Source organism: Bufo bufo, chromosome 1, assembly GCF_905171765.1.
Source record: "Bufo bufo chromosome 1, aBufBuf1.1, whole genome shotgun sequence".
NCBI classification, from domain to species: Eukaryota; Metazoa; Chordata; class Amphibia; order Anura; family Bufonidae; genus Bufo; species Bufo bufo.
This window is the reverse complement of record NC_053389.1, coordinates 502,137,989-502,163,413: the sequence shown is the minus strand read 5'-3', so window position 1 is coordinate 502,163,413 and position 25,425 is coordinate 502,137,989. Positions and strand designations below refer to the sequence as shown.

General features: G+C 43.1%; 1 protein-coding gene across 2 annotated transcripts in view; it reads left to right on the top strand.

Moving 5' to 3' along the window:
• The window catches only part of PPHLN1 (periphilin 1), a 112,001-nt gene that overhangs the window by 17,178 nt on the left and 69,398 nt on the right, over positions 1–25,425 (top strand). For both annotated transcript variants that reach the window (XM_040410835.1, XM_040410843.1), the window contains exons 3-5: positions 2,989–3,083; positions 3,722–3,862; positions 3,959–4,020. In XM_040410835.1, the coding sequence (XP_040266769.1) occupies positions 2,989–3,083; positions 3,722–3,862; positions 3,959–4,020 (298 nt within the window). The remainder of the gene's footprint in view (positions 1–2,988; positions 3,084–3,721; positions 3,863–3,958; positions 4,021–25,425) is intronic.

Genomic DNA, 25,425 nt, shown 5'->3' with positions numbered 1-25,425 from the left:
GATCACCCGTGCACAAGAGGATGTGGCTCCCACATTTTCACCGCTCAGAAGCCTAGATCGGCATAATCGCAGATATTAGCCCCAACCTCTGCTGTGCAAAACAGCAGAAACCTGGCGGCGCTTTTTGCATTTTTGTTTTTCACGCTCCGCCTAATTTTTCCATTTCCATAGCCGTATGAGGGCTTGTTTTCGTGGGAAAAGTTGTACTTTCCAATATTGAATATGATGTAGTTGGGAGCTGGGAAAAAAAAATCCAAATGGGGAGGAATTGGAAAAAAAACTAAATTCTCCTACAGTTAGTTTATATATATATATATATATATATATATATATATATATATATATATATATATATATAAAAAAAATTTAAATACAGTGTTCCCCATGCTGTAAAATTAACCTTTTAATACAAAAAGAAAAACCTTAATTTTTTTTTATTTTTTTTTTTATATCGCCTTATTCTGACCCCTATAACTTTTTTGTAATTATGTGTACAGAGCTGTCGGAGGGCTCCTTTGTTGCGGGGCGATCTGTACTTGTCAATGATGCCATTTTGAAGTGTGTGTCTTTCATCACTTTTTATAAAAAAAAATATGGGGAGGTGAAGTGACAAAAAAATAGTGAATTGACCATTTCAATTTTTTTACTGTTATGCCATTCGCTGTATGGGATACATATTGTTATATTGTAATAGTATGGGTGTTTTTGGGTGTGGCGATGCCTATGATATATATATTTATTATTATTATTATTATTATTATTATTTCTTTTATTTGGGGGAAAGGGGGGTGATTTGAACTTTTTTTTTTTTTTTTTTACTTTTGTAAGTTACCCTGGGTGACTATAACTAGCAATCATCAGATTGACAGTTATTTAGGTGTTTATCCATCACAGAAAACACTATTCACTGTATACCAATACATTGCTGCCACCTGCAGGCCTGTATTGGTATATTTACCAGTTATGGTTATCGGAGCCTGCTTCAGGCTCCGAGCCATCGCAGGCATATAACAGCTTTCCCGATCTCAGTCAGGGAATGCTTTTACAGGCGCTGGAGCTTGTGGCTTCTGCGTCTTCACCACTCAGATACCGTGGTCACATTTAACCACAGCACCTGAGGGTTTAAATGTATGCGATCGGCCTTATGGCTGATCGCACACATTCGCCTCAGGTCTCTGCTGTTTGAAACAGCAGAAACTCAGTGGATATGGCACCAGCTGCCCACACGAATGGGTGACAAGGGGTTAAAGACCAGATGGAAGGGGTGAACTTTTATTATTTTATTGTCCCACTAGGAGACATCGCTTTTATAGTGCATTGGTATTCCTTGTATACCTATGCTTTATAAACTATCACTGTAACAGTGACAGGCAGTGTATTAGGCTGATCCTGTGGCACAGTCTATTAGGCTCACAGTCATGGCAGGCCTGGCGTCCTTTGTTGGGTTGCTATCGACTGGCATCTATAGTGTTAAGCAGTGGGGATCAGAGTTATCTCCGATCCTGGGCGTTACAGCGGGAGTCCGACTTCATTGAGTGTTAGGCACCCATGGTGATCCAGAGCACTGTAGCGGCACAGCCTGCCTGGGGTCTTCAGTCCTTGCCGACTACACCAGGAGTAATTCTGGTGCGGATGGCGGGGACTGAAAGGCCTCTACACATGCTGTGCTAATACAGTGTTCTGCCATGTGTAGAAATATGCAAAGCGTAAAACTGCTTTTACTGGCGTCTATGACCCCTGTACAAGTGTTACTGCAAATTCTGGATGGTCTTTATATATACAGTACAGACCAAAAGTTTGGACACACCTTCTCATTCAAAGAGTTTTCTTTATTTTCATGACTATGAAGGCATCAAAACTATTAATTAACACATGTGGAATTATATACATAAACAAGTGTGAAACAACTGAAAATATGTCATATTCTAGGTTCTTCAAAGTAGCCACCTTTTGCTTTGATTACTGCTTTGCACACTCTTGGCATTCTCTTGATGAGCTACAAGAGGTAGTCCCCTGAAATGGTCTTCCAACAGTCTTGAAGGAGTTCCCAGAGATGCTTAGCACTTGTTGGCCCTTTTGCCTTCACTCTGCGGTCCAGCTCACCCCACTCTGCGGTCCGGTGACTGTGGAGGCCAGGTCATCTGGCGCAGCACCCCATCACTCTCCTTCATGGTCAAATAGCCCTTACTTTCAAAGTTTTCCCAATTTTTCGGCTGACTGACTGACCTTCATTTCTTAAAGTAATGATGGCCACTCGTTTTTCTTTACTTAGCTGCTTTTTTCTTGCCATAATACAAATTCTAACAGTCTATTCAGTAGGACTATGAGCTGTGTATCCACCTGACTTCTCCTCAATGCAACTGATGGTCCCAACCCCTTTTATAAGGCAAGAAATCCCACTTATTAAACCTGACAGGGCACACCTGTGAAGTGAAAACCATTTCAGGGGACTACCTCTTGAAGCTGATCAAGAGAATGCCAAGAGTGTGCAAAGCAGTAATCAAAGAAAAGGTGGCTACTTTGAAGAACCTAGAATATGACATATTTTCAGTTGTTTCACACTTGTTTGTTATGTATATAATTCCACATGTGTTAATTCATAGTTTTGATGCCTTCATAGTCATGAAAATAAAGAAAACTCTTTGAATGAGACGGTGTGTCCAAACTTTTGGTCTGTACTGTGTGTGTATATATGTATGTGTGTGTGTATATATATATATATCGGGCAGTACTGGTTGTCAGTTGACAGTGTACACAGACACCTGGGTGACGCCACTACTCCTCTGACACATCATGACCAGCACCAGGTTTTAGTGTAGGTCACAGAGAAACACCTCAGACAAGATGGCTGCCCCCATAATCATTTACAGAAATAAAATTGCAAATGTACAATCAGAATGTAAAACGAGATGAAAGAAAATGGAAAAAAAAAACAGGTATGGGTGATACATTCCCTTCAATATACTGTGTTTTTCTCTATAATTAAAGTGGATTACAGAAAAGAGGAAATGTGGAACGATGGTAGATATGAATATGAACGGTTACCAAGACATAGGCTTCCACCTCGTGAAGGTCCTCCTGAGGTAAGTACTGCACATTTACTGAGATATTCACATTGAAATACTTTGTGTAAAGAGAACCAGTCACTAATATCATCTATTCCCTGCCCAACAGGTCTCTTTCTGACACATGTAGCATTTAGGTTCCCATACCTAACATGCTCATTTCTAAAAAGTCCCCCATGTTAAGTCAGGCCTCTACTTCTGCAGACATTATTTGCATAGGTGGTGCAAGGTTTTTTGCCAGGGCAAGCCCCTCCCTCACTGCTTTGATTGACAGGGCCAGACAGTGCCAAAGCAGTGAGGGAGGGACTGGCAACAGAAAGGAGCGGAGCTTGGGTGCAACAAGAGCAATGGTGATGCCCTCATTGCACCAGAAACCTAGTTTACGTATTAGGAAAAGGTATCACAACTCAGATCAGTGTTTTAATCAGTTGAACTGCAGCTAGATCCCCTTTAAACAAGCACCAGGCCTTATACATGGCAGCATATGAATGATATATGCTGTGCAGCCATGAGTTATTCAGCCGGCCCAGAGCTGCTTGGGTAAGCTTGTTTCCTAGTGTGAGAACACAGCAGCTGAATGGAGTGCAACCTGAAAGAGAATCTTCTTTTAAACTGGTTTGACAGACGTTAACACCATTTTCCTTCCCTTCGTAAAGGGAGATTATCACAGAGTGGTCAGTGTGGTCAGGAGACCAGATGATGAAGGGTATCCCCGGTATGAAGATTACAGTGATCCAGATTTCAGAGACTATGATGACCCCCCCGCATATGAAAGACGAAGTGGACCATATAGAGGGGTAATCACTTGCTTTTTTCTTATTGTTATTGTGTCAATATATTCCATACCAGCTGCAGCCATTTATGCTGTTATCCATTGTACTACTTTCCTATAGGAAGATCCAGTATATAGGTGGGGAAGAGGAGAGCCACCCTTGAGTCGGCACCCAGACTACAGGTAATTCTGCCTAGCCCTCAGTTCAAGTACTCTATAATTGGCGTCCTCCTTCTCGCCTCCTAGAGTGCTTTCCTCAGTGTATTTGTCCCAGCATTTTCTCTAGTCAGTATAGACAGGTAAATAATGTAAGGTAGACAAAATCTTACTTTAAAACCTGTGAGCAATGATTAGAGGGATATATCTGTTAAACTTTCAGCTCCTATGTTTATGTGGAGTTCTACTGACATCTAGTGGACATTGTGCATAACTCATTTTCAGTAGCACTTCTCTTAAAATTACAGCCTTTACTATACATTCAATCACAGAAAAAACATTTCTAGACAAAGCCATAATGTGTTAATGCAATTATTATGACATAAAAGACTATTATATTATTCTATGATTTCTGACATTATAGGAGACTATTATGACATGATAATGCTCTACTTATGACATTATAAAATGCCATTATGACATCGTAACACATTAATTACATTAGGCACCATGCATTCATTATGACATCATAAGACTCCATTAAAGGCACAAAAAATAATCAGTTAATTATGACATAATGATGGATTTATTATTATTATTATTTATTATTAAAGCGCCATTCATTCCATAGCGCTGTACATATGAGAAGAGGTATACATACATAATACAGACAATTGCACTAATCATAAAAAAGACGAGTTACAAACTGGTACAGAAGGAGAGAGGGCCCTGCCCATGAGGGCTTACAATCTACAAAGTATGGGAGAAGGACACAGTAGGTGCGGTTGAGGTTGGTCATGGCGGTATAGAGGCAGCAGGGTCACTGGTTGTAGGCTTGTCTGAAGAGGTGGGTTTTCAGGTTTCTTTTGAAGGATTCCACTGTAGGTGAGAGTCTGATATGCTGGGGTAGCAAGTTCCAGAGTATGGGGGATGTTTATCATGATGCATCAATTATGATATCATAAGAGACCATACTGACATCAAACTGGATTCATTATGATGAGACACCATTATGGCATCATAATGCATTAATTATGACATAAAAACACAATAATTAACAGACACTATTCTGATATCAGGTAGTATCAAAAAAATTAAATGGTCTAAATATGTGCTAAATTTATGAAAGTATGCTGTATAATAAATCTGATGCACCTTTATACTATATAGTCTGAGTTTATATGACTTATTAGTTGGCTTACGTTATGACAGAAATTTAAAGGGGTTGTCTGGGTTCAGAGCTGACCCCGGACAGACCCAGAATTTCACCCAGGCAGCCCCACCTGACATGAGCATCAGAGCATTTAATGCTCCCATGCTCTCCCTTGCCCTGCGCTATCCAGCAAGGGATTTTTTTGCCCGTTTTACAGGCTAGGGCAGTGCTAAAGCCCACCCATCAGAGCTGGTGACATCACTGGGCTTACTGCTGGGTGGAAGCCGCCTCCGCCTAGCAGTCCTTATGGAAAGCCTAGTACGTCACCGGAACGCAGCGGAGGGCAGTGGAGAGAATCGGAGCATGAAACCCGGACAACCCCTTTAAGTTGTGCCTTTCCCAGTAGGCAATTCAGAACAAGTCAAAAAAGTGGCTAAAACACTTAAAGGGGTTGTCCGGGTTCAGAGCTGAACCCAGACATACCCTTATTTTTACCCAGGCAGCCCCCCTGAGGCTAGCATCGGAGCATGTTTTATTTACAATAACACACTGCCGGACGGAAACTTCCGCCCGCAGGGTGTTCGGTGAGGTCATCGGCTCTGATGGGCGGGCTTTAGTGCTGCCCTATCAGTTTTACCTGCTAGGTCAGCACTATATCCCGCCCATCAGTGCCAGTGACGTCGCCGGGCTTCCTGGCAGCCCCATGGAGAGCCCCGGTACGTCACCGGATCTCCAAAAAATGCCTTTGCCCTGCGCAATTTAGCGCAGGGCAAAGGAGAGCATCGGAGCATGAACTGCTCTGATGCTCTTGTCAGGGGTGCTGCCAGGGTGAAAATGGAGGTATGTCCGGGTTCAGCTCTGAACCCGGACAACCCCTTGAAGAGCAGGTTCGCACTTGCGCTAGGGTATTTCGTTATAACGGGATTCGTAAGACGGAATGCAAACTGGAAACCTTTAAGAGGCATTCCGTTTTGGTCCGTCATAATAGAGGTCCATGGGCAAGCAGAACGGATCCATCTGGTTTACGTTATGCAGGATGGAAAAGAAAGTCCTGTCAACCTGTGGACCCCAGTCAATCAGATATTGATAAACTATCTTGACAATAGGTCATCAATATTAACACCTGGACAACCCCTTTAAGCCTCACAGTCTGAAAAAGCAATAGAATGAGAAGTACCAAAGAAATATAATTGAGGCTCTGTTCACGCCTACATTGGAGTCTCTGTCAGATGCCATTATAAATAACGGACCCGTGATAAAGCCTCATTCACACGTCAGTGATTTTCATCTGTGATTGTGAGCTAAAAACAGGATTGGAGCCTCCACAGACATAAGTTACAAGGAGAAGATCTGCACCTCTTCTGTGTTTAGAGCAGCACCTGGTTTTGGCTCAAAATCACTGATGGAAATCACTGACCAAACACTGACGTGTGAATGAGGCTTAATTGAGTGATGTTTGTCACTCTGTCAGTTTTGTTGTTCTGCTCATATGATGGAAGAGAACAACAAAATTAACAAATACATATGTGAACAGACCCTAAGGCCCCTTTAACACAGGTGAGAATTCCGCGCGGGTGCAATGCATGAGGTGAACGCATTGAACCCGCACTGAATCCGGACCCATTCATTTCTATGGGGCTGTTCAGATGAACGGTGATTTTCACACGTCACTTGTGCGTTGCGTGAAAATCGCAGCATGTTCTATATCCTGCGTTTTTGACGCAATGCAGGCCCCATAGAAATGAATGGGTCTGCGTGAAAATCGCAAGCATATGCAAGCAAGTGCGGTTTTAATGCGATTTTCACGCGTGGTTGCTAGGAGATGATGTAAGTAAATTGATAAAAGTCAATTTACTGTATTATTTTCCCTTATAACATGGTTATAAAGGAAAATAATAGCATTCTTAATACATGCTTACTAAAATGTGGTTTAAGGGGTTAAAAAATAAAAATAAAATAAACTCACCTCATCCACTTGTTCGTCTTCTTTCTTCTTCTTTCAGGACCTGCAAAAGGACCTTTGATGACGTCAGCGCAGGTCCTGCTGAATGAAGATAGAAGATTTCACGTGGTGAGCGCGATTACGTCATCAAAGGTCATTTTGCAGGTCCTGAAAGAAGAAGAAAGAAGACTATGGCAGCTGCGCGCACAAGTGGATGACGTGAGTTAATTTTTTTTTATTTTTAAACCCCTCAATCGACATTTTACTAAGCATTCTGTATTAAGAATGCTATTATTTTCCTTTATAACCATGTTATAAGGGAAAATAATAAAATTAATAGAACACCTAACCCAAACCCAAACTTCAGTGAAGAAGTCCATGTTCGGGTCTGGGTACCACATTCAGTTTTTTTTCACACGTGTGCAAAACGTATTGCATATTTTGGAAAAAACTGAATATCGGAACGCAATCACAGTCAAAACCCGCAATGCACATGCGACGCATCCGGAGAAAATCCGGAACTCCCGTGTGAAAGAGGCCTAAGTTTTGCCATTTACAGGTGGATTTTATTTTGTTAGTTATTGCAGAAAAGCAGGGGGAGGGGGGGATTTCACAGGGCCTAGTAAAATTCTGTAAACTGTGGAAAGTATATGGCACTGTTTCTCTCTTTTTTCAGTTAGCAAATATTACGGCATTATTAGTGTATCTTTTAGCGAGCTTATGTGCTATGCATATATTTAACCTTTATTCAGAAGCTAAGCATCCAGAGAGAAACTGACTCATCACTGCATATAACCACCAATTTCAGATTGTAGTGAATGCCAAATAATCAAGACAAGATTTACTACCCCTTAAAGGGGTTGTCACTTCAGCATGTGGCATTTATCATGTAGAGAAAGTTAATACAAGGCCCTTACTAATGTATTGTTATTACCCGTATTGCTCCCTTTCCTGGCTGGATTCATTTTTCCATCACATTATACACGGCTAGTTTCCATGGTTACGACCACCCAGCAATCCATCAGCGTGGCCGTGCTTGCAGATTATACGAAAAAGCACTAGCCTTTGTGTGCTCCCATGGACCCGGTCACCAGAGAGGCCGACATTTTTTCTTATAGTGTGCAAGCACGGCCACGGTGATCGTAACCTTGGAAATGAGCAGTGTATAATGTGATGTAAAAATGGACACTCACAATACATTAGTAAGTGCCTTGTATTAACTTTTCTACATGATAAATGCCACTTACTGAAGTGACAAAACCCCTTTTAAATAGGACCTGTCACCACTTCTGACATGCCTGTTTTAACAGCAATTATGGATCATCTATTCTTATGTCTGTATGTTGCGCCATTCCTTTATTATTACCACTAGAAGTTATGAATGAATTGCTAGCAGTCTGCAGTAAGGGTACAGAGTGGAGGTAACCAGTTGGGGGTGTGTACCTGTACAGACTGACTCTAACCAATCAGTGCTGCCATTTTCAGTCTGTGCAGGTACACACCCCCAACTTGTTACCACCCCTCTGTACTCTTACTGCAGACTGCTAGCAATTCATCCATAACTTCTAGTAGAAATAATAAAGGAATTGCACAAAGAATAGATGCTCCAGAATTGTTATTACATGGGGAATGCATGAAGCTATTAAAACAGGCATGTCAGGAGATGTGACAGGTCGTCTTTAAGAAACAGGCCAATTTTAGTTTTTGCTTTTTCGTTTTTACTGCCCCAGCTCCCAAAAACTATAAGGGGGGTCATTTATTAAGCAGAAATACGCCTATATTAGACGTATTTCTTGCGCAGATTGCGGCGCAAAAGTCCTTTGCGCTGCAATCTTCAACTTTTCCCCGCTTACTCCAGGTCTAAAATTGTGGTTGGGGCGTGGATGGGAAAGGGGACTGCCAGGCATGTCCATCTCATTTACCATTTTCTACGTCTAGGAAGCTGTCTTACATTTAGAACTGGCGATGGATCCGCCGAAGTTATGTAGAGTGCCCGTGCCTCTACATAACTTCGGCTGATCCACCACCAACGCTGGGGTTATTAAGACCAGCATCTAAAATGCCGGTCTTAATAAATGTTTTCTATTCACATAGTCATATGGGGGGCTAGTATTTTTGTCGGACAATTTGTATTTTTTAATGACAGCATACACTGTGCACCCAAAAACCGACAATAATTTGTTTTACTACCGGGCACCTAATATAGGTTATACAAACCCCGCTCCCCGACACCTGCGTGGCTCCTGATGCCCGCACGGCCACCGCTGTACCTCCCGCGCGTGGCGCTTGGGAGGCACTGCCCTGTTATGGCCTGCTATTGGCTGAACCTTCACCCCTCCGTCGTTGGATGCAGCAGCAGCCGTGTGGGCATCAGGATCGATGCTGAGGGCGGGGTAAGTATAACTTGCATGAGGTACCCAGGCATTTTGGGGGGCATTATAGGTGTTGGATAACCCCTTTAAATCTCATTATTTTGATACCCATAACTTTTTTTTTTTTTTTTTTTTTATATATTTCCATCTACAGAGCTGTATTTTTTTATTCAAATAGCTATAAAGGCTGAGCACTCACCACCTGGACCACACAGAGAAACACAAATCTGGGCAGTGGTAACGCTTGAATGATTTATTATTACACAAAATGCAGATATGACAACCTAAAAATATATCATCATTAAAAGACAATAGTAATTAGGATATAACCAATATGTTACAATAACTACAGTACATTAAATCTAAAATCGTGGCTGAGGTAGTAATAATGTAGACGTAATAGATAAAATCACCATTCAAATATATAACATTATAGATTCGGATATGAGTGGCTCTACTTTGTGTGGGGAATTCTGGCTGGGTGCACGGTCAAATGTAAACCCCCGTTTACTTAATAAGTGCAATCTGGAGCTTCTGTGTTCTCTGGCTGTGAGAGTGAGAAGTGGAGGTGAGCTGGGCTGCGTGCTGAGGCCTGTAAAGGAGTGTGCAGGGACCCGCAGCTGAAGCCAGGAGGGATCCGTGTTCTGTGGCTAGAAGCAGGACCCATGGACTTACTTCACCAAGGAGAAAAAGATTGCTGCTCCCCGTGTATCTCTTCTATTCTGGACAGTCAGCTCAAGGACAGTCAGCTGCACAGAGTGGAGAAACGAAAGGATACTTGCGATAATACAGCGAGACTTGGACACAACTCCGCGATAAAGACGTCACAGATCCGTGGGAAAGGATGAAGACACATATCAGCAACAGGTGGCGAGTTGAATTCAGTGCCAAACGGACTGAGAGCCATGACTTCAAAATCGTGAGTACTACACCAACTCTCACAATATTGATTCGCAACAGCATTTGAATTAAACATCAAGTGAGATATTCGTGCTGGCTCCATTAAGCGGTCATATCGAAATTACTCTCTATCTGAAAATATCACTCTACTGGAGTTAGATTGCGAATAGATGCAAGATCCTATATCGATATTTACTTTCTATCTGAAATAACCGCAAACCCAACAGCTACACCGAATTCACCCTCCATTTGAATTATCGCAGTGAACCAAGCGGCCATACCGAATTCACCTTTCATTTGAATTATCGCTGCAATATGGTTTGAGTGTGAACACACGTAAGAACTGGGGAACCATTCAGCCATTGTGCATCCATATACCCTATACATCTCCTTGTTTTCATTCAAATATATATTTTTTCTAATATATTTTTTTCATCCAATTTATTACTCTACCAAAGTCAGATTACGAACTTTTGTAACAATCCAGCGATTATTTTTGCACTAGTATAAATTGATATATTGTGACCAATTTAGATACTAAGAATACACGATTGTAGATTCAGGGGGTTTAGTCTTTTTTATTGTCATTTTTTTATTGCAATTTTGTAGTATTGGCCAATACTGATATTTTATTATGTTCATTATAGATGTTAATAAATTTTAATCTGATATTAGTATTTTCTGCGTGACCCATGTTAATGGTGAGTGCCGGTCATTCCATTTTTTCTAGCATATAACATTATAGGTCTTAATAGAATGTAACGTCAATATTGGATAGGAAAGATGATCTTATCTTCTATGGCATGCGATGTTACCAATTAGATTATTTAGTATCGATATGTTGGTAATGAACAATTCGATAAAACTTTCGCCGATTAAAGTTCCCAGTGAATATTCGAAATGATGATCTTAACTAAAGTCACATGTATTGATCTCAGTTCGATTGTATGTATATTATGGAAAGTTCGGCATACATTCGCTGACTGAGATGCTGTGATTACACCTCCTAATGTGGAATAGTTCAATTGCCGTACGACTTGCGCACACAGTGGCGTCCCACGTGGCTAGCAATGTCGAATGCAGCGATACCTGGTTGCAAATTGTCAGCTTGAACGCCTCGGATGATTTTACGGTCCCTTGTATTCACGGTCTCCAGTTACCTTCCGGACACTCTCCAACCGTGGAGAGTATCCAGGTGGAATCTCACGATTAACAGGACCGAATGTTTAAATCGGGACGTTCCTTATATGCCAGGTGAAGATCGAACTTCTATAATCGAGGACTCTACATAAATGAGGGTCCAATTCCAAAGTAAATAGATAGATATTTGTCCATCAGCTGATGTGCGGGTCTTAAAACAACCAGACGCATTTTGGGGTCTTTTCCTGGCCCCTTCCTCAGTGACCACTGTGTGCGCAAGTCGTACGGCAATTGAACTATTCCACATTAGGAGGTGTAATCACAGCATCTCAGTCAGCGAATGTATGCCGAACTTTCCATAATATACATACAATCGAACTGAGATCAATACATGTGACTTTAGTTAAGATCGTCATTTCGAATATTCACTGGGAAGTTTAATCGGCGAAAGTTTTATCGAATTGTTCATTACCAACATATCGATACTAAATAATCGAATTTGGTAACATCGCATGCCATAGAAGATAAGATCATCTTTCCTATCCAATATTGACGTTACATTCTATTAAGAAGACCTATAATGTTATATATTTGAATGGTGATTTTATCTATTACGTCTACATTATTACTACCTCAGCCACGATTTTAGATTTAATGTACTGTAGTTATTGTAACATATTGGTTATATCCTAATTACTATTGTCTTTTAATGATTATATATTTTTAGGTTGTCATATCTGCATTTTGTGTAATAATAAATCATTCAAGCGTTACCACTGCCCAGATTTGTGTTTCTCTGTGTGGTCCAGGTGGTGAGTGCTCAGCCTTTATAGCTATTTGTGTACAATTTTTTTATGACTGGGTGAGTCATTAGGCTTAGCAGCACCCAATCCACAGCTACCGACAGAGTGAGCCACCATATCCTTATATTTATACTGTATTTTTTATTGGCAGCATTTTGGGGTACTTTTGAACTTTCTGTTATGGCATTCACTGTGCATGATAAATATTTTTATATTTTAATAGATTGGACTTTTTCAAACGCAGTGGTACCAATGTATTTTTTATTTTTATATGTAAAATTGGGAAACAGGATGATTTTAATTTTTTTTATAAATATATATATATAATTTTTACATTTTAAAAACATTTTTGCTGTAATTTTTAGTCCCCTTGGTGGACTTGATTATGTAATCTTCTGATCACTTGTACCATAGACTGTAATATTGCAGCCTATGGGATTTTGACAAAGTCAAGAAACACCATGGCAAATCGTTAAGATGCAAGTTATACTTTTATTGATCCATCCAGTTATATTATTTTGACATGGCCAACATTTCGGTCCTTCCTAGGACCTTGTTCACAGCTAGTCAGTCAGGAGGTATGAATGTAATGATGCTGGATGGTGGCCACGGTATGCAATTTTGACAGGCCTTCTATTCAGTCCTGCCGCAGACCCCAAGGCCTCAGGCTGCAATAATAATCGATCAGAGCCCCGCAGTTTTGCCTAAAATCCTGTCATTTTTGCACTGGCCGTTAAGCTTAATAGTATGTCGAGACTTCCTGTTCTGTACAGATCACTATTCAGCATTTATCTCATTATCATTACAGGCAGGATTAAAATGAAATGCCTGTATATACATTTGGTAACACAGGATCCAGCATTCACAATAGGTGATGGTCACAGCTTATCTGCTCCCTCCCTACAAAGTGACATCTGCATAGGTCACAGAAAACTCGCTCTCCCATCGAAGTCAGTGAGTCCCCTTGGACTATTGTGTCTATGGCCCATTCAGCTGATGTAAAGCATATATCTAATTCCTGTTAAGGGGGTTGTGCAGGCCATTTATATTGATGCCCATCAATATCAGATGCAGGGGTCCAACACCCAGCACCCACGTTGATCAACTGTTTGAAGAGGTGGCAGCGTTCCATATGAGCACTACTTCCTGTTCATTACACCGCCCGTCGTCTCCGCAGTGCAGTATAATGATGTTCACTTGAATGGAGCGAGTACTTGTAATTACACTACGCCGCTGCTCCACAGGAGACGATGCGCAGTGTAATGAAAAGGAAGCTGCACTCACATGGAGCGCCACCTCCTCTTCAGACAGTGGATCGACCAGGGTCCCGGGTGTCGGACCTTCGCAGATCTGATATTGATGACCTATCCTCAATATATATGGCAAGTAGGGTTGAAACCATTCATCGATGTAATCGAGGCAAAAAAATCCTCGATGCAATTTCCCTGCATCAAGGATTTGTTTTAATCACATGACCACGGAGCGTGAGTGAAGTGAAGCCTCTCACTCGCCGCTCCGTGTCCTCCTGACTCAGCACCGTGCTGCACTGGCCAGGGCCTTGCGTGCACTCATCGTCAGCGTGCTGGCTGACACTGTGTGTGACGTCAGGTCCCTCCCAGTGCATACTGGGAAGAAGGCGCGGTCCGTCTCCTGCATACTCCATGTCAGCGCACTGCCAGTGCCAGGAAAGGTAAGTATAAAGTTGGCGGGGGGTTTGAAGGTGGCACCTCTGATAAATGAGGCACCTGTGATTTGAACTGGGCTGATGGCGCTGGAGGACATGGATTATCATGGCAATGGCAGGGAGGGGCTGGGGGAGTGGGGGGCGGGAGATGGATGGCATAGAAGAGCTGATGGCGCTGGGTGGGGGACATGGCATAGAGGGGCTGATCTAATGTCACAGGGGGAGTGGGGGACATGGTGGATGGCATGGAGGCACTGTGGGAGGGGGACACAATGAATGGCATGGAGAGGCATATGGCACTGGGGGAGTGGGAAACATGGCAATTGGGCTGGCAATGGATGGCATGGAGGGGCTGATGGCACTGGGTTAGTGGGGGACATGGATGGCATGGAGGCACTGGGGAAGGGGGACATGGTAATGGAGGGTCTGATGGCACTGGGGGAGTGGGGGTCATGGAATGGAGGGGCTGATCTGATGGCACTGGGGGTGGGGGACATGACAGTGGATGGCACTGGGGTAGTGGGAGACATGGCAATGGATGGCATGGAGGGGCATACCTTAGATACACATTCTGGCAGAAGAACAGCCTGCTGGAGTATACTGTATTGGGTATGGCCAGATACAACCAGCTATATGCTCTCATTGACTATATTGTGGTCCAAGGCCATCGGGCCATGTTTCGGCATACATGCTGGGTATTGTCCAAAGAGTTTTAATTTTTTTGGTCCTGCCAAAACCCAGCTTGAATGCTGTAACAAGGCCGGACCCCATTACAGTCAACGGCTGTATCCAGCTATACCCGACATGGTACATTCTGGCTGTTCTTCTGACAGAATGTATATTGCAGCTGTGAAAGAAGCTTTATGTGTGTGCAATTATAATACGGTTATAAAAATACTGTTTTTATAAAGCAATGCGTTATTTTAAGAAGGTTTTTCTTATTAGAGTACTCGATTAATCCTAAAAATAATCGGTAGAATACTCTATTACATAATAATCGTTTGCTGCAGCCCTAATGGCAAGACAACCCCTTTAACAACAGCTCAGGCAAGATGGCTGATCCATAATCATGTTCAGGAAATAGCATTTAAAAAATCTACAATCAGAAAATAAAAACAGATTAGAAATAGCAGAATATATATCACTGTCTGGATATAACAGGCAGAATGTCCGTCCCACTTTGATAGCATGAAGAGGCCAATCCGTTTGTAGCTATAAAAACTGCGACTATATGAATGCATATTTTTTGCTAGTTGCTGTATGTATAGACACAGAAAAAGATTTAAAACACAAACATTTTATATAATCAAAATTCTGATCCAGTTTTATATGGCCGCTTACTCCTGTAAGAAATAATTGCGTCATGTATAATACAGTCCTGCTTTAAAAGAAATATAGTATATATCATTTTGCTCTAAATCCTACTTTTAACTCATGGCTTAAAATTGTGATTTTCCCTAAGAGCACCGTCCAGCGATACTTGGCTTTGTTTGTGAATGAGTATTTTCTCATAGGTTACACCCCAGCTTTGTAAACCAGGAAACGAGCTTGTTTTCTTTTAGTATATTCAGCCATTGCAGTTGTATGGTAAGCGCCCAGATGATAAAAGATGAAAGCATGATGGATATTATTCTGTTTACAGAAATCATGGCTGGAATAAACAGAGATTTAGGATCCAATAACTCTGAGCGGGTTCATGAAGCCTTCTGTCCCTGGAAAAGTACAGTTTGGATCACACTGGCGCCAGCTGTTGTGGGAATATTTAAATTGCTGCCCCTGTTATTTATACTTTATGTTGCTCTTTAGTTCTGATAACCTTAATGCTCCTTTTAGACGTCCGCACTTTGTTTCCGGATCAGCTCCGCAATTATGCGGAACGGGTGCGGACCCATTCATTTTCAATGGGGACGGAAAAGACAGTGTGCTGTCCGCATCCGCATTTCCGATCCTCTGCTCCGCAATTTTTTTAAAAATATCCTATTGTTGACCGCAGCTGCTTTCAAGAATAGTCATTTCTATTGGGGTGCCGGCCCAGTGTTTTGCGGATCCGCAAAACACTGTGGACGTGTGAATGGACCCTAAATGGCATCTGTCTTTTGGCCATGCTAAACTGTTGACTGCACTAGGTAGGGCCAGGGGAGAGCTGTACAAACATACTTTTTTTTTAGAGCTCATAAGGAAAAGTGTGAATATAAAGTTTTATTCTGCCTTGTAAGCGCCCAGGAGGCAGGGCTTCACTGCATTGAGTTCACAGCCCCTCCCCTCTACATTGAGTGACAGCATTAGCATCCAACAAGGAGACCACTATAGGGGCCCATTCACACGACCGCATATTTCTGTCCACGTCTGCAGATGCGGACCCATTCATTTCAGTGGGGCTGTAAAAGATGCGGGCAGCACAGCCGCTATACAATGTACGGCACTGTGCTTGGTAAGCTGCAAGAAGGCAGCGGCGCTCACAGGAGCGCCCTTGTCGTCTCAAAAAGCTGATCGTCGGGGATCGTGTGTGTGGGACACCCACCGATTAGATACCGATGACCAATCCTGAGGATAAGTCATTAGTTATAAAGTCTTGAAAAAACCCTTTAACCACCTCAGCCCCCAGTGCTTAAACACCCTGAAAGACCAGGCCACTTTTTACACTTCTGACCTACACTACTTTCACCGTTTATTGCTCGGTCATGCAACTTACCACCCAAATAAATTTTACCTCCTTTTCTTCTCACTAATAGAGCTTTCATTTGGTGGTATTTCATTGCTGCTGACATTTTTACTTTTTTTGTTATTAATCGAAATTTAACGATTTTTTTGCAAAAAAATGACATTTTTCACTTTCAGTTGTAAAATTTTGCAAAAAAAACAAGATCCATATATAAATTTTGCTCTAAATTTATTGTCCTACATGTCTTTGATAAAAAAAAAATGTTTGGGTAAAAAAAAAATGGTTTGGGTAAAAGTTATAGCGTTTACAAACTATGGTACAAAAATGTGAATTTCCGCTTTTTAAAGCAGCTCTGACTTTCTGAGCACCTGTCATGTTTCCTGAGGTTCTACAATGGCCAGACAGTACAAACACCCCACAAATGACCCCATTTCGGAAAGTACACACCCTAAGGTATTCACTGATGGGCATAGTGAGTTCATAGAACTTTTTATTTTTTGTCACAAGTTAGCGGAAAATGATGATTTTTTTTTTATTTATTTTTTTATTACAAAGTCTCATATTCCACTAACTTGTGACAAAAAATAAAAAGTTCTATGAACTCACTATGCCCATCAGCGAATACCTTGGGGTCTCTTCTTTCCAAAATGGGGTCACTTGTGGGGTAGTTATACTGCCCTGGCATTCTAGGGGCCCAAATGTGTGGTAAGGAGTTTGAAATCAAATTCTGTAAAAAATGACGAGTGAAATCCGAAAGGTGTGACACTTTTTTGCAGCCTAGGTGGGCAAAGGGGCCCATATTCCAAAGAGCACCTTTCGGATTTCACTCGTCATTTTTTACAGAATTTGATTTCAAACTCCTTACCACACATTTGGGCCCCTAGAATGCCAGGGCAGTATAACTACCCCACAAGTGACCCCATTTTGGAAAGAAGAGACCCCAAGGTATTCACTGATGGGCATGGCGAGTTCATGGAAGTTTTTATTTTTTGTCACAAGTTAGTGGAATATGAGACTTTGTATGAAAAAAAAAAAAAAAAAAAAAAAAAAAACATCATTTTCCACTAACTTGTGACAAAAAATAAAAAATTCTAGGAACTCGCCATGCCCCTCACGAAATACCTTGGGGTGTCTTCTTTCCAAAATGGGGTCACTTGTGGGGTAGTTATACTGCCCTGGCATTCTAGGGGCCCAAATGTGTGGTAAGGAGTTTGAAATCAAATTCTGTAAAAAATGACGAGTGAAATCCGAAAGGTGCTCTTTGGAATATGGGCCCCTTTGCCCACCTGGGCTGCAAAAAAGTGTCACACATGTGGTATCTCCTTATTCAGTAGAAGTTGGGGAATGTGTTTTGGGGTGTTTTTTTACATATACCCATGCTGGGTGAGATAAATATCTTGGTCAAATGCCAACTTTGTATAAAAAAATGGGAAAAGTTGTCTTTTGCCAAGATATTTCTCTCACCCAGCATGGGTATATGTAAAATGACACCCCAAAACACATTCCCCAACTTCTACTGAGTACGGAGATACCAGATGTGTGACACTTTTTTGCAGCCTAGGTGGGCAAAGGGGCCCATATTCCAAAGAGCACCTTTCGGATTACACTCGTCATTTTTTACAGAATTTGATTTCAAACTCCTTACCACACATTTGGGCCCCTAGAATGCCAGGGCAGTATAACTACCCCGCAAGTGACCCCATTTTGGAAAGAAGACACCCCAAGGTATTCCGTGAGGGGTATGGCGAGTTCCTAGAATTTTTTATTTTATGTCACAAATTAGTGGAAAATGATGATTTCTTTTTTTTCATACAAAGTCTCATATTTCACTAACTTGTGACAAAAAATACCCATGCTGGATGAGAGAAATATCTTGGCAAAAGACAACTTTTCCCATTTTTTGATACAAAGTTGGCATTTGACCAAGATATTTATCTCAGCATGGGTATATGTAAAAAGACACCCCAAAACACATTCCCCAACTTCTACTGAATACGGAGATACCAGATGTGTGACACTTTTTTGCAGCCTAGGTGGGCAAAGGGGCCCACATTCCAAAGAGCACCTTTCGGATTTCACTCGTCATTTTTTACAGAATTTGATTTCAAACTCCTTACCACACATTTGGGCCCCTAGAATGCCAGGGCAGTATAACTACCCCACAAGTGACCCCATTTTGGAAAGAAGAGACCCCAAGGTATTCGCTGATGAGCATAGTGAGTTCATGGAAGTTTTTATTTTTTGTCACAGGTTAGTGGAATATGAGACTTTGTATGTAAAAAAAAAAAAAAAAAATCATAATTTTCCACTAACTTGTGACAAAAAATAAAAAATTCTAGGAACTCGCCATGCCCCTCACGGAATACCTTGGGGTGTCTTCTTTCCAAAATAGGGTCACTTGTGGGGTAGTTATACTGCCCTGGCATTTTCCAGGGGCCCTAATGTGTGGTAAGTAGGTAAATGACCTGTGAAATCCGAAAGGTGCTCTGTGGAATGTGGGCCCCTTTGCCCACCTAGGCTGCAAAAAAGTGTCACACATCTGGTATCGCCGTACTCGGGAGAAGTTGGGGAATGTGTTTTGTGGTGTCATTTTACATATACCCATGCTGGGTGAGAGAAATATCTTGGCAAAAGATAACTTTTCCCATTTTTTTATACAAAGTTGGCATTTGACCAAGATATTTATCTCACCCAGCATGGGTATATGTAAAATGACACCCCAAAACACATTCACCAACTTCTACTGAATACGGAGATACCACATGTGTGACACTTTTTTGCAGCCTAGGTGGGCAAAGGGGCCCAAATTCCTTTTAGGAGGGCATTTTTAGACATTTGGATACCAGACTTCTTCTCACGCTTTGGGGCCCCTAAAATGCCAGGGCAGTATAAATACCCCACATGTGACCCCATTTTGGAAAGAAGACACCCCAAGGTATTCAATGAGGGGCATGGCGAGTTCATAGAAAAAAAAAAATTTTGGCACAAGTTAGCGGAAATGGATTTTTTTATTTTTTTTTCTCACAAAGTCTCCCTTTCCGCTAACTTGGGACAAAAATTTCAATCTTTCATGGACTCAATATGCCCCTCAGCGAATACCTTGGGGTGTCTTCTTTCCAAAATGGTGTTATTTGTGGGGTGTTTGTACTGCCCTGGCATTTGAGGGTCTCCGCAATCATTACATGTATGCCCAGCATTAGGAGTTTCTGCTATTCCCCTTATATTGAGCATACAGGTAATGAGATTTTTTTTTTCCGTTCAGCCGCTGGGCTGAAAGAAAAAAATGAACGGCATCATCCATGCCCACTTAGCTCGTATGCCCTGGCAAACCCGATTTCTCCATTCACATCAATCGATGTGGATGAATAAATCATTGCCGGGATTTTTTTTTTTATATATACAAAGTGTTTGCCAAAGTATATGAACACCGCCACCTCCTCAGCTCATATGCCTCGGCAAACGTATCTTTTACTGCAGAGGAGAAATCTCGTCTTGCAGCGCCGCATACACCGACTTGCGTGTAATCTGACAGCAGCGCAATGCTTCTGTCCGAATGCACATCAGTGCTGCAGCTAGTCGATCGGTTGGTCCACCTGAAAGGTAAAAAAAAAGAAAAAAAACAGGCCGCAAAGCAATAACTTTATTAACTTTAGAACAGAACATATTAACTTTTTTTAACTTTTGTAACTTTTTTACTTACCGGTAATTTTTTTTTTGTTTAGTTTTTTTTACCTTTATAGAACAAACCTCTCCTTCCCCATGGGACAATGTGCAAAGCGCAAATCGCCCAAAGATGTGGCGAAGTACGTTATGCACTTTATCCCAGGTGAAAGGAGAGGTTTGCAGCAGCTGTGAGTAAAAGGGCCCTAATAGCCCTGTGTGCCTGTCCTGTGAGATGCAATCCCTATGCTAGGTGTACCTGTGTGTGGTACTTCCGGAAACACTCACCTAAGCATAGGGCAGGGTGGTCAGGGCAGTCAGGACAGAAATAGCGGGTGTCACGCCTTATTCCACTCCTGCTACAGACACGACATTTTTTTCGGGGTGGCGGTTGGGTTGAGGTACCAGCAACGACACTGGGGAAATGTCGCTCGTGTAGACGGCTAACTACACTGGTGGATGGGGCCACGGAACCTCCTGGGTAAAGGAGGTTCGCGATGATCTCTTCCTGGAATTTGAGGAAGGATCCTGTTCTCCCAGCCTTACTGTAGAGAACAAAACTATTGTACAGCGCCAATTGAATTAAATATACAGACACCTTCTTATACCAGCGTCTGGTTCTGCGGGAAACTAAATAGGGAGCCAACATCTGGTCATTGAAGTCCACCCCTCCCATGAGCGCATTATAGTCGTGGACTGAGAGGGGCTTTTCAATGACACGGGTTGCCCTTTCAATTTGGATTGTCGTGTCTGCGTGAATGGAGGAGAGCATGTAAACGTCACGCTTGTCTCTCCATTTCACCGCGAGCAGTTCTTCGTTACACAAGGCAGCCCTCTCCCCCCTTGCAAGACGGGTGGTTACAAGCCGTTGGGGGAAGCCCACGCGACTAGTTCGCGCGGTGCCACAGGCGCAAATCCGTTCTAGAAACAAATGCCTAAAGAGGGCCACACTTGTGTAAAAATTGTCCACATAAAGATGGTACCCCTTGCCGAATAAGGGTGACACCAAGTCCCAGACTGTCTTCCCACTGCTCCCCAGGTAGTCAGGGCAACCGACCGGCTCCAGGGTCTGATCTTTTCCCTCATAGATCCGAAATTTGTGGGTATAGCCTGTGGCCCTTTCACAGAGCTTATACAATTTGACCCCATACCGGGCACGCTTGCTTGGGATGTATTGTTTGAAGCCAAGGCGCCCGGTAAAATGTATTAGGGACTCGTCTACGCAGATGTTTTGCTCAGGGGTATACAAATCTGCAAATTTCTGGTTGAAATGGTCTATGAGGGGCCGAATTTTGTGGAGCCGGTCAAAAGCTGGGTGGCCTCTGGGACGGGAGGTGGTGTTGTCGCTAAAATGCAGAAAACGCAGGATGGTCTCAAATCGTGTCCTGGACATAGCAGCAGAGAACATGGGCATGTGATGAATTGGGTTCGTGGACCAATATGACCGCAATTCATGCTTTTTTGTCAGGCCCATGTTGAGGAGAAGGCCCAGAAAAATTTTAAGTTCGGAAACTTGGACTGGTTTCCACCGGAAAGGCTGGGCATAATAGCTTTCCGGGTTTGCGGTTATAAATTGTGTGGCATATTGGTTGGTCTCTGCCACGACTAAGTCCAAGAGCTCCGCAGTCAAGAACAGCTCAAAAAATCCCAGGGCCGAAGCGATTTGAGCCGTCTCAACCCGAACTCCAGACTGGGCGGTGAAAGGGGGAACTACAGGTGCGGCTGAAGTTGGTGACTGCCAATCAGGGTTTGCCATTACCTCAGGGACTCTAGGGGGTCTACGGGCCTGTCTGCGCGGTGGCTGCGACGGGGTAACTACTGCACGTGCCACCGTACCAGCTTCAACTGCCCTTCTGGTGCTCGCTACTTCACCAGGTTGTACGGCAGTGCTGGTACTAGGTCCAGGAAGGGCTGCGCTGCTGGTGTATGCCTCACCACGTGATCCGGCAGCGACAGCCCCACTCTGCTGCTCTTGAAGCGGATCCTGCGTAACCTGTGGTCTAGCGACACGGGGCCGGGTACGCCTGGTGCTGCCAGGGACCTCAACCTCCTCGTCCGAACTTTGGGTCAGAGAGCCACTGCTTTCTACAGGTTCATATTCTGACCCGCTAGATTCGTCAGATGAGGGTTCCCACTCCTCATCCGACTGGGTCAGAATCCTGTAGGCCTCTTCAGAAGAATACCCCCTGTTTGACATTTTGGACTACTAAATTTAGGGGTATTCCCTGAGACTACCCAAGAAAAAAAGCAAGCCTGTCTTACAAAGGGGAGGCTAGCGAAGTACCGGAGGCCGCTGCGGTTGATAAAAAATATCAAAACAGATTTTTTTATCGCCGCAGTGCGTGTAAAGTGAATGTGCAGTGATCAAAAAATAATCATTTTTTGTCACTGCGGTGGGGCGGGCGTGGGTGAACGCACGTGTGGGCGACCGATCAGGCCTGATCGGGCAAACACTGCGTTTTGGGTGGAGGGCGAGCTAAGGTGACACTAATACTATTATAGATCTGACCGTGATCAGTTTTGATCACTTACAGATACTATAAAAGTACAAATGCTGATTAGCGATACGCTAATCAGCGAATAAAAGTGACTGCGGTGCGGTGGGGTGGGCGCTAACTGACGCTAACTACCTAACCAAGGGGCCTAAACTATCCCTAAAACCTAACAGCCAATACCAGTGAAAAAAAAAAAGTGACAGTTTACACTGATCACTTTTTTTCCTTTTACTAGTGATTGACAGGGGCGATCAAAGGGGTGATCAAAGGGTTAATTGGGGTGCAGGGGGGTGATCTGGGGCTAAGGTGTGCTGTTTGGTGTACTCACTGTGAAGTCTGCTCCTGTGCTGGATCCAACCGACGAAAAGGACCAGCACAGGAGCAGAGAAGCCATATAACAGATCATATTTACTAATATGATCTGTTATATGGCTTGTGATTGGATTTTTTAAAAATCAGCAACCTGCCAGCGACGATCATTGGCTGGCAGGTTGCTGATGCAACTCTCCTCGAACTTTTGCCGGCCCGCGATGCGCATGCGCGGGCCGGCTGTGACCGAAATCTCGCGTCTCGCGAGAAGACGCGCCGGCGCGTCCACTCGGAATGAAACAACCACCTCCAGGACGCGTCTGTGCGTACAGCGGTCCGGAGGTGGTTAAAGAGACGCATCAGAAAGAGGTATTTTTTATACTCACTATTCATAAAAACTATTGTTTAAAGAATTTTTGGCAATTTTCAGTTTAAAAAATGTCCTTCTTTAGCAGTCAGCTAATAAAGCTCCTATATAGATAGGTAATCCATTGTTAGTTTACTGCTGCTACAAGGAAAACATGTTTTCTTTTAGTAAAGTAGCAGATCAGTAGAATTGTAAGGTCTTAAAGGTGGGTTTAAGGCTGTATTAGACAGCCCAATGTGGCAGACGATTGTCGAGAGGGAACCATTCCCTCCCGGCAATCGCTTGCTAGCTAGCAGGGGAGACCGCTGCCATTACATGCAACGATCTCCTCCACAGCATGGGGAGGAGTGATCACTATGCCATTGCTCGTCTCCATGCTGTATAGTGGTTTGCCGGCGGCAGATCGTTATCAGACACCACTATCTACCACCTGCAAACGATTATTTTTTTTAAATGTCAAAAGATTTGGATTGCCCGATGATCGAGCTTGCTTGCTTGTTCATCGGGCAATCGCCGCCAGTATTATACTGCCAGATGATCGCTAACGAGCGTTCATGCAAATGTGCGTTAGCAATTCATGCGCATTGTATTACAGGCTTTACACGCTGCAATATACATCCGATTGTCGGGAAGGAAGCATTTCTTACTGACAGTCAGCTGCTCATTCAGTGGAGGAAACTGCTGCTTTTACATGCAGCAATCACCTCCGCAGTATGAGAACGAGGGATTGCTATTGCAATCCCTCGTCCTCATACAGATGCATTGTTTCTGGTCAGCAGATTTCTGTTTAGACAGCACGATCTGATGCCCAGAAACGGTGATTGATGGTGGCTGCACAAATGACAAGATCACCCGATGAATAATTATTTTGCTCGTTCATCGGATGATCGGCGGCAAATTTTGTTGGGCAGATTGTCTGGAATGAGCGTTTGCATGAATGGGATAATCTGCCCAAATATCAGGCAATGTAAATCCACCGGGCATTCAGGAGCGCTATCCTCTGAAGAAGGAGGCAGAGAACTGTGCTATTTAACATAGTCCACACCTCCCATCTACATTACATATAAGTGGCAGGAGGCGGAATAGCAATGAGGGGGAGGGATACACGGAGGAGTGGAGACTGCTGTGACATATAGCCTAGCAGCGGCGATGGGACCCACAAGGCAGTGCGGCCGGAAATTACATAACCCAGTTTCAGAAATGTAAACATTCCGTGGGGGACCGTAGCAGCACTGGAGAAGTACTGAAAATATTGAAAACCAACAGGGGGATTTTAGAACTGCTAGACAAGGTGATATTGCATGTTTAAAAAAATGTGTTTTATCCCGGACAACCCCTTTAAGTCACTCATCACCCTTCCCTCTCTGGCTGCAGTGACTGGTCTGACTGAGAAAGAAAAGTGAGGCTATTTACTATGCTAAGTCCAAGCAAAGGAAGAAGTTAAAGGGGTTATCCCATGCATAATGTAAAAAAATGAAAATTCTGTGTCCTATAGTACGACGACCTCTTTCTAACAATGTTAAAACCACCTGTACATGGATCCAGTGATGCATTTGCTCTGCTAGATTTATTTCAAGCTGGTAGCTATGGGGGCGTGCACTTTCTCAGGGGTGTGTGCTTTCTGCTGCAGCTGTGGCAATTGAATGCTTTTTTTTTATTTTATGCACTTACTGTATTTTTAGAACTACAAGACACTCCCCCCCCCCCCCCCCCAACACTCCCCCACCCCTCCCCCCAAAAAAGTGAGGGAATAATAGCAGTGCGTCTTATAAACCAAATGTTAATGACCACTACTATTATGGAAGCAGTCACTAGTATGCAGGAGGCGCGAGGAGTTAAGGGCAGCGATGCGCTGGCTGTACTCGCCCTCCCTGATCTTCTTCCAGACCCTGCACTGCACCGTGTCCTGACTGCACACACGTAGGTGTGCACTATGACCTGATGC